Source organism: Chaetodon trifascialis, chromosome 12 (assembly GCF_039877785.1).
Source record: "Chaetodon trifascialis isolate fChaTrf1 chromosome 12, fChaTrf1.hap1, whole genome shotgun sequence".
Classification (NCBI taxonomy): Eukaryota; Metazoa; Chordata; class Actinopteri; order Chaetodontiformes; family Chaetodontidae; genus Chaetodon; species Chaetodon trifascialis.
In genome coordinates, this window is record NC_092067.1 from 12,267,952 (window position 1) to 12,277,908 (window position 9,957).

Genomic DNA, 9,957 nt, shown 5'->3' on the forward strand with positions numbered 1-9,957 from the left:
AAAAAAAAAAAAAAAACAGCAAATAAAACATCAAGTTCACGTAGGTCCCAGAGCAATATAAGCACTTGCTACAATCTTACAACATTTGAGAATATACATTTACAGATAAGGCACAGGAAATCATACAGTGGGAGCTGTTTGAATAAACAAAGCCAGAGAATGTGAGAGGAAGATTTGTGATAAACCTAAGGCATACTTTAAGGCTTAACACACTTTGTGTTTAAACACTTGCTCTTGATTCGCAATTAATTTCACCTTTATTCAGATACATGCACATTACTGCAGTGTGGGCATTTTCTCTTTACTTGGGTGTGTGCTGAAATCGATTTTGTAGTCACAATCATAACTTATGTGATTCCTCTAGACAGTGAAATAACCAAAAACAGCTGTTCTGCACATTATGTACATTATCAGACATGAGATAGGGCATTATGTACAGCGGGAGTTGCCCCTGGTTGTTTGTTTCTCTGTGAATTTGAAAGCATGTTGTAAGTACTGTGTTTTCTTGCGGGGTAAGTAACCGCCTACGGTCACATAAAATCAAGTAGAAAGATTTTTTCACAGCCAGGTCAAGGATGCTTGTTTTCATTGATGAGCGCGGTTTCTTTTATTGTCTCGCTTCCAACAATACTTTGTGCTGATGGTGCATGATCTTTATCGCCCGGACGCCTGTTTGTACAGCACGAAAAGAGAGGATTTGGCCTGAGGTCGCTACTATAGTTCATTCTCTGATAGGGCAAAATGAGCCCTGCTCTCTTCTGTGGACAACTGATATCACAGTACACAGTTCTACTTAAAGGCTACAAAATATGAGTAAATCTAAAATGCAGAGAATCACATTGAAAAAAGACATTTAACGAGTGGTCTTTTTTTGTTTGTTTTTCCGCACTAACTCAGCTCTGGCTGTGCTACATGGTATATAAACATGAAAAGGAGAGAAATGCTCTGAAATTGATGCACATCTCTCTTCACTTGAAAGAATCCTGTGTAAATGGATGCATAGATGAGGTGATATGAGGGTTAAAGGCCTTGCACAGAGTGTAAACCTCTGAATGTGCAGAAAAAAAAAAAGGTATGCTCTTCTCAACCTGAAAATGGACTTTTCTTCTTCCTCTCAAAGAGCTGTATACCTGTAAATGTACCGGCACTTCATCGTGTGATTTGTGTATATGCGAGAGCCCTCTCACCCGCGCGTGTGCAGCCACATGCTGCATTTGCAGTGTGTCACTGTTTGAATGGGAATGAAAGTCAATGCCTAACTACAGCAAAATTACTGATGTGCAGACACACAAGTATATGATAACTCTCTTTCCCCTATCTACTCAAACCCCATGTAAAAATGCCTAATCCTCCATTGTATATGATTAAAACTCTTTCAATAGAAAAAGATATTTCTAAAAATTGAACATGGATTTTCATCAAGTAAAAACATTTCCCCCCTGCATGTGTCCTTTCCACATTTTTTTTTAAATATAAGAACACACGTAATAAAAAACCTACTCCGCCCCTCTTTAACCTCTACTTCTTATATTTCTTTTTTTTTCACAAACACGCAGATTTTTTTTTTGTCTCTGTGTAGAACTGATTTAAAGGCTTTAATCTATCCCTGTTAATTTGGTTTTTCATCCTTTGGTTTTTTTGACCTGCCTGTTCAAGAGTGTGCGTTGTCTTGAGTTAGGTGTGTGTGTGTGTGTGCTCTCTCTTATGTTGAACATTTGGTGTGTGCAGGTGTACATGTGCTCTCTCTCACAGGTTCATACGGTGAGATCGTCTGACCTGGCCCTGCTGCTGGCTTTGCTCAGTCGGCTCAGCGGTCTGGTGTCTTCTATCGTATCCGTGGCCTCCATCCCTGCCTCCGCTGGAGTTGCCCCCTCCCCGTTCACTGCCTCCTCTACCTCCACATCCTCATCCACGACCTCCTCCACCTTCTCTGCTTCCACCTCTGCCGGCTGCACCTCAACGGCCTCCTCCTCCTCCTCCTCCTCGTGTAATGTCACCCCGCCTGTCTCAGTGGTCTGGGCGTAGGAGGGCAGAGTCTCGTCATACACCTTAGAGATGTCCTCCATGGGTAGCACCTCCTCCGCCTTCTCCTCCAGCCCCTGGAAGGGTGGGGCCCCTCTGCCAGCCTCCATGCCCACCTCAGCCAGTGGGTAGAGATGAGTTATGGGGGGAGCTTTCTCTTCCTCCAGCAGCCTGTAGCCTTTCGCTCTCTGCAGGGAGGGCACAGCCAGGGAGGGCAGGCTCTTCCCTTGTGGCGGCAGGGGGGCTGAGCCCTCGCCTTGGGCTGGGGCAGGGGCTGGCTTGCGAAAGACAAAGCGAATCTTCTTCAGGCCCAGGTGACTGATCTCCACAAAGTTGAGGAAGAGCGAGACACAGGCCACAGCCAACATGAAAATGATGAAGACGGTCTTCTCCGTGGGGCGGGACACAAAGCAGTCCACCGTGTTGGGGCAGGGCCAGCGGCTGCATTTGTACAGCGGTAGGATGCGGAAGCCATAGAGGAAGTACTGGCCCACCACGAAGCCCACCTCAAACAGTGTCTTGAAGATGATGTGGCAGATGTAGGTCCTCAGCAGGGTGCCCTCCAGCCTGAACTTCTTGCTTCCCTTTGTGCTGGTCTCCTTAGTGGTGCGGACACTTCCCTGGTCAGGTGCCAGAGGGAGACGTTCCTCGCTCAGCTCCTGTTGCCGGCTAAGTTCTGCCTCCTCCCGCTCCTTGCGTTTCTCCTCCATGTGGACATGGTGCACAGCGTGGCCTACGTACACCAGAGACGGTGTAGACACAAAGATGATCTGCAGCACCCACAGGCGAATGTGGGAGATGGGGAAGGCCTCGTCGTAGCACACATTCTCACATCCGGGCTGCTGTGTGTTGCAGACGTAGTCAGACTGCTCATCGCCCCAAACAAACTCCGCCGCCGTGCCCAGGATGAGGATGCGGAAGATGAAGAGCACCGTGAGCCACACCCGGCCGATCACCGTAGAGTGCTCGTTAACTTCCTCTAAAATATTACCCAGAAAGCTCCAGTCACCCATGATCGGTCCGTAGCACTGCAAAATGAAGGGTGGGGTAGGAAGGGACACAGAGGGTGCAGACAGACAGGGAGGGTGGGGTAGGCAGGACACACAGGGGGAGGGGAATAGAGTGCCAAAAGTAAGAAATGTAAAAGACGGAAACTCAAACTCGTCAAAAATCAAAGCTAAGCCGTAATTTCATGCTACCACATGTGATTCTAGTAGAAAACCTGAAGAAATTAAAACTTTTAAAGAGTGGCGTTCAACTCCATTGCAACTCAATAAAAAACAATCAACATAACAAGTCAAACACAAAATTTAATTTTTTTTAGCAAGGTATTAATTTTGCGTTTTGGAAGGCTGCTTGTTCTCAAAGTAAACACCATTTACTATGTTGACTAGTAACAGTGGTGCAAACCAAAAAAAACTCTTGCCCTAGTGCTTTAAAAAATTCCTCTCATATCTCCCGACCAAAATGCAAAAAGAGAGATCAATAAGTAACAGATTGTCTCCCCTTCCGTAAGGTATGATATAGGTTAAATGTAATGAAATGGGCAACTTGCCACAGCTGCGGCTCCGGCGAAGTTGAGTCCTGTCCCGTTCTCTTGGCACCCGGCAGGGAAAAGTGAACTTTTTTCTGCCCTCTATCCCACCTAAAGCCCCGTCCTTGTCGCCCCACTGAGCAGATGTGAATGAATCGGCTCTGATGGTTGGTTTTTAGTTTGCTGCAATATTTAAGCTTGGAGCCAGACGGCCTTTATTTGCCGGGCGACGTGTGGTGACGCAGGAGACAATAGGATCAACAGAGCCAGAGCGGGGATGTATGGGAGCAGGCCTCAGGCTCCCACACCAACATGGACTGTACGGTCAGGGCACCGAGTCCACAGCGGAGCCATTCAGCTCCGTGTATGCAACTTCCTCACACATATATGCTGTATGTAGAAGCACACATACAGTGGATGAAACAACAACAGCAGCTTCTGTGCCTCCAGCTGTGCTGCCATGTCCAACATTAGAGCAGAGAGGCAGGTCAGCGACAAACGACCAGGCAGGGATGAAGGAGAGTCCTCCTGCATTAACTCTGGACATTGTTATTTATACAACAATTCAGTGCCGGCATCAGTAGGTACAGTACCACTGTGGGTTTCAATGAGATAGATGCTCTCATGATGAGCCTTAGAAATTGTTTCTGATTTTTTTTAGCTGGCCAGTTCTCATTTGATTTCATTGTCAGAAATGCATACAGCTTTGTCCATCCTGCATGAGCTCTACAGGACACCACAAATTCATATAAGACACATCCAGAATGCAATGCATGCATTTTCATGTGATACTACGAAAAAGCCAAAAATTAAGAAAAATAAATTGAATTTTTTTTTAATTTTTATAATTCATTTATATCCATAGAAAAATTCACACATTATTGACAAAGTGAGTGCATCATATTTAACCAATGTTGGCAACATTTTTAATCACATTTACATCCAAAAATTTCAAGGACTTGATTTACATCCCTGATCATATGTGTAAATCAAACAGCTCACATACAACCCAGATTCCAAAAAAGAGTTGCACCATTGTGTGAAACATAAATAAAACAGAACGTCATCGTTTGCTAATCCTGAATTTGATGCAGCAACAAGTTTCAAACACGTCGGTTCAGGAGCAGCTAAAGACTGGGAAAGTTGTGGAATGCTCCAAAAACACCTGTTTGGATCATTCCACAGGTAAACAGGTTCATTGGTAACAGGTGAGAGTATCATGATTGGGTATGAAAGGGGCATCCTGGAAAGACTCAGTCATTCACAAGCAAGGATCGAGTGAGGTTCACCACTTTGTGAACACATGACTGTATAAAGGAGAGTATTACATGGACTTAGGAAGTTTGTTTGCAAATGATTGCATTCTGTTTTTATCTATATTTTACACAGACACAACTTTTTTGGAATTGGGGTTGCATCCTGTTTTCCTCATGAATACTGGAAATGGATAACTTCAATATAGGCAACCTAAGAATACCAGTTATTAACTGTGCACCTAAAGATCGAATGTTTGATTCAGGGCCAAGCTTTTGTTTCATTTTTGTTGAAAATCACATTCATCAAATGTGACTTTTAACATAGCAGATAACTGAGTCCACCTCTGTGTGCGCCGGTGTGTGTGTATCATCATATCTGTGTCACTTAGCTGGAATGTGAAGAATGTGAACCATTCAGTGAAAGGACACACCGAAATGTCTCTATTAGAGACGTTAGTCAAACTTTCACGGCTGAGGGAAGAAAAACATTCAGCAGCAATCTTTGATGTCTGAATCATTCCCCAGATGTTTGAACAGAGGAAAAGCTACGGCAGAGCCCACAGAGGCTTGTTTCCACTGCCTGAATATCTTGAATATCTCATTATTAAATAACCTGCAGACTTGCACAGACACAATCAGTCACTTTTACTATGAGCTTCTCCAGAGCTGAAAATATTAGGGAAAAAAATATTAATAACAATAATGTGGCTCCATCTTTAATTCTGACTCTGATTTTTGAAGCTGTGGCTTCGTGATGGGTCACACCTGTATGTTAAACCTGACATGTACGTATATATTGAATATATAGTTAAAATTCATAGTTTTAATATGAATGCACAAAAACACGGCATTATTATTCCTATGCACTTTGCTGGTTTTATAGTATGGCAATGTATTTTTTTTAAGGAAATACAATTAATTTTGAATTATAATTGGCCTAATAAAATAAAAAAAACTATGTTTTTAATAAAGTGTTTTTAAAAGCCCCAATAAAGCTGCATTAAGTTACAATTGTTAGTTTAATTTGTTCCCATGTCAACATAAAAAAAAACATTAAATAATAAAATATACATGACAGGTATGAATTGTACCAAATTTAAAAGATTTTATGTAAATATCTGTTATCTAATAACACAGGTTGCCGTTTAAAATAATTCCCTGGAGAACATATTTCCTGCAGGCAAAACAGAATAATAATATTCAGCTCACTGCTCTTGTTATGTGTGCAACCAGCATTGAAAGCAAACCACTGCTACTCACACTTGGATATAGTTCAGACAGGTACACTGAAGGTTTACATGTGCCGACTTAATATATTACTGACTTGTTTGTTAAACTGGGGAAATGAGATTTTTCTTAACACGAAACATTAGGCTTTATTAATGTACGTCAAACTTTTTCTTTTGTCCACATGTTTTAATATGACTCTATCAGCCTATCCACATGTTGGAGAACAGGATGTTGTTGTTACATACATTAGAATACAACACATTGTGCTGAAATGCAGGACCCTGCGATTGTGACAAACTCAGACCTGCTGTAGATCGACAATGTGATTTCTTTGTGCTAACATGTAATACTTTCATTATGAACTGCAATTTGACTTTGGATAAGTTTATTTGAAGAAAGCTTTGTTTGTCTATTATCTAAACTGTTGAAAACTTGTTCTCCCAGTAAACCACTGATGCACCAAATTAAAGGAAGGAACCAAACAATTACTGTAACAGACAGTTTGTTTACGGTTACACGACTCATTTCCCTTCGCACAATCTAATTTCCAGGTTCCACAACTGCTTCATATTCCCAGGACCTGATGAGGTTTGACCACTGCTGTTTTCTTTGAATTCTGAGTTTTCTCAAATTGAACACATTTATGTCTAATATTTTATTATTTTCAGTTTTATTGTATCATTTTTGTTCACTCTAAATGGAAATCTTGTGAAACTGCATTTACTTTTTAACAATTTGCTGCTTTTTAAGGAAGTTTTACCTGCTGCCCCCATTCATTTTTAGGGAATATTTAATTCATAGATAATAGTGACATTTTTCACTCAATAGATGAAAAAGATGCAGAAAGAATTACAGCATCTTTTTTTCCAGTATATTTTTATCTATGTCTCAGATTATGGAGGTGACCTCACACTACAGGCCACATGTCACATACATCAGTGGTAAAAATCAACAATCATCAACCATCAGAAGTCATCACTCCTTTTGTGGATGTATCTCCACTCTGCCCATCTTATCACGGCCAACCCTCGCCGTCTCTCAACCAATAGCATTCTCTGTCCTGGTCGACATCACTGGGCTGGTGAACTAGTAGGTCCACCTCTCGATGTCTGCTCTCTGATCTTTTGGTTAGTGGCAGATTTGGCCTCCACACTGAGCTTCTGTGATCCCACAGCTTTTCACACGTGGATGATGTAATCTAAGAGCAAAAAGCAGTGTGAGGCACAATCATGCCGTGTTAAATGTCCCCAAATCATTTGCTACAGTTTCTGTTTGAATGACATGGCGTCCAGGAACACCAGTGTGTATGTTAGCTGATTGGTTAGCAAGAACTAGTCTCCACACATCCAGGAGCAGTGATATCTTCTCATATAAAAATGTCCCCAACAAAAAGCTCAAATACTCGCTCTCCTCTGGATGGCACATGGGCTCAGCCCGTTGTGTAGGAGGATAGAAGCCATGTTCAGAGCTCTGTGGAGGCATCAGGGTGTATCCACTGAGCTGGGGGACCAGGGGACTCCCTTTAAAGAGCTGTGTGTTGGTATAGTGGACGCTTGCATGCTAAGCCCTACGGTGGGCTCGTGAATGGCACCGGGATTTCACACAAAGACATGATGTCATGATGCAGGGTGCGGACTCTATTGAGCACGTGCAGTGAGGCGTAAGGCCAGATTAGACCTCCGAAGCAGGGCACCAACTGGCCGTTAATCAGAATGCTAACACGCTAACAAACATATCGTACAGCGATCTGCCTACGGCGCGATGGTGCCACGCGCTTCCTGCTCGCAGAGCCTTTGAAAGACAGGAAGTAACTGAAATCTTACTTTTGTAACGACCTTATCAACGGAATGCAATTTAAGACATGTATTTCATCTTACAATATGCATTATGTGATTCTGACACGTGTTGGCAGGGGGTTGGTTTGATTTGGCCCCCTGGTAACCTCTCATACAATGGACATCTCCCACCACTCCCTGAGGAAAAACACTTTCCAGGACAAGTATATTATTTTTACTGATGTACCGTATAACATGTAATGAGTCTCTACAGATGCATAACTTTTGATCTATGATGAAGGTACAAGATAGTTTCTGGTAGCTCAGTGCTTCTGGTTTGGCAGCACATGGTTGATCTGCCTCCTTCCAGCTGATCTCTTCTCCGCACAACAGGAGTTATGAGTAGCATGGACTGCAGCGCAGGCAGTCGTCCTTGCAGCCAAAACTGCAAGCGAGCAACTAGTATCTCTACAGCCCCTTTTTACAACATGCTTTAAAGGAATAACAGGGAATACAGGGTGATCAAGCAGATAGAGAAGACAATGGATTAAAACAAGTCAAATGAGTGTGCAACCTACAAAATACAAGGCATAAAATCAAGAGAAAAGCTAAAGAAAACATGGAGGTATTAATTCACTTTGTCTTAGAAGGAGCAACAACAGCAAAAGTACAATCACCTTTAGTTTTCAGGTAAGCGAAAGGAAGAAAGCAAAAAATAAATAAAAATGGAAAATTAGCCCACTGATTTTTTCATATTGTTTGATGTCATGTGGTGAGAAAGATTTTTTTTTTTTTTTTTTAATATAGCAGCTAAAGAGCCAGATATCTCCCTCAGAGGTTGGTGGAGACCATAACAGAGTTAGAAGGTGAGTAAATATTGGATATACATTAATCTGGAGATAGCTGGAAACAGGATGGATGTTAATGTTGTCTCTGTATCTGCCGAAAAAACTATAGTTTTCAACTGGAAAATTACTTCACAAAAACAAAACTACATATTGTTTTTTTAGATTTGCATTCGCAGTCAGAACTAATGGGCTTGGGCCTGAGTGCCTTGCATGCAGGAAAGTATTAAGAGAAGAAGTTTTGGTCTTTTCTTTGCATTTGTTGGCAATAAGAAAACTGCAGAGTAATGCCGGTCTGATTCTTTATAAAGTGCTGCTCCAGCTGCTGGACTTTCTTTGAGGGTGTGCTGTGAAAGGCCGAGAGGTTTCGCTGCCAGCTAAAAATGCTGAGGTCACAGGATACAGCAGTCTTCATGCATTAAACTCTTTGAACCTGATCTGAATCATTCACTGAAGCTGATAGGGGGCATCCTTTACTCAGCAGAGGACTTTAAACCAGCAGATTTGAGCCTGTCCAGTAAAGCAAAGCAGGTTCAGACACTTCAAACAATTTTGAGGCCTTTTGAAAATGAGAGTTAATATTAGTTAGTCGGAGTGAGAGGATGAAAGTCAGAGCGATTCCTCGCTCTTCATTAAAGTTTGTGTTCACTCTTTTCCTCTGAGCAGAGGGCTGAGCTGAAAGCAGGAGCCCACAGGACACACTATCAGCTGTACAGCAGTACAAATATACCCCCTGATAATAATGTGAAATATTGTCATCAGTTTTTACATTTTCATTTATCTTAGCCCTTTATTTCTTTGTAACATGGCAAATTTCTATTTTTGCATTTGATGTGGCAAGAGCAAATAAAATAACTAAATTAATGGCATTACGTTAAATTAACGTCCAGTATTTTTATATTAGCATTGGTGGAAAGTATCTAAATATAGTTAAAGTACTGCACTCAAATACATAATAATAGTAATAATAGTTTTGTGCTACATGTAATTAACTTATTTCTCATTTCTTTGTAATTCTGCTGTTATTTCAGAAGGAAATATATGAAATATATGAAGAAATATGAAGCTAGTGCCAGTTACCTTAGCATTAAGACTGGAAACGGTAAAACAGCATGTGTCACCACTCCAAGCCAAGAAATCGTCAAGCACCAAACTCCAGGAAAACCACAACTTTTTTTTTTTTTTCCCCACTTTTACTATTGCATTATGAAGATAATGTATTCATTAATGAGCTTTAGAGTTGGTGGTAAGTCAGCCTGACTGTTCCCTCCTGTTTCTAGTCGTTCTTTTAGGCT

At 41.7% G+C, this 9,957-nt stretch overlaps 1 protein-coding gene across 3 annotated transcripts; it reads right to left on the bottom strand.

The window, feature by feature from the left end:
- Nucleotides 1–1,754: 1,754 nt before the first annotated feature.
- On the bottom strand, nucleotides 1,755–8,521 carry LOC139339861 (gap junction alpha-8 protein-like). Of its 3 annotated transcripts, none has more exons than XM_070975257.1 (2): nucleotides 2,115–8,521; nucleotides 1,755–2,036 (listed from the first exon to the last, which is right to left on the bottom strand). In XM_070975257.1, the coding sequence occupies exons 1-2, from the start codon at nucleotides 3,033–3,035 to the stop codon at nucleotides 1,755–1,757; spliced, it is 1,203 nt and encodes a 400-aa protein (XP_070831358.1). In that variant the 5' UTR covers nucleotides 3,036–8,521. The 3 variants fall into 3 exon arrangements, with proteins under 3 accessions (XP_070831358.1, XP_070831359.1, XP_070831357.1); XM_070975258.1 differs by having other exon boundaries at nucleotides 1,755–1,853; nucleotides 1,956–8,521; XM_070975256.1 differs by having other exon boundaries at nucleotides 1,755–8,521.
- Nucleotides 8,522–9,957: the final 1,436 nt, after the last annotated feature.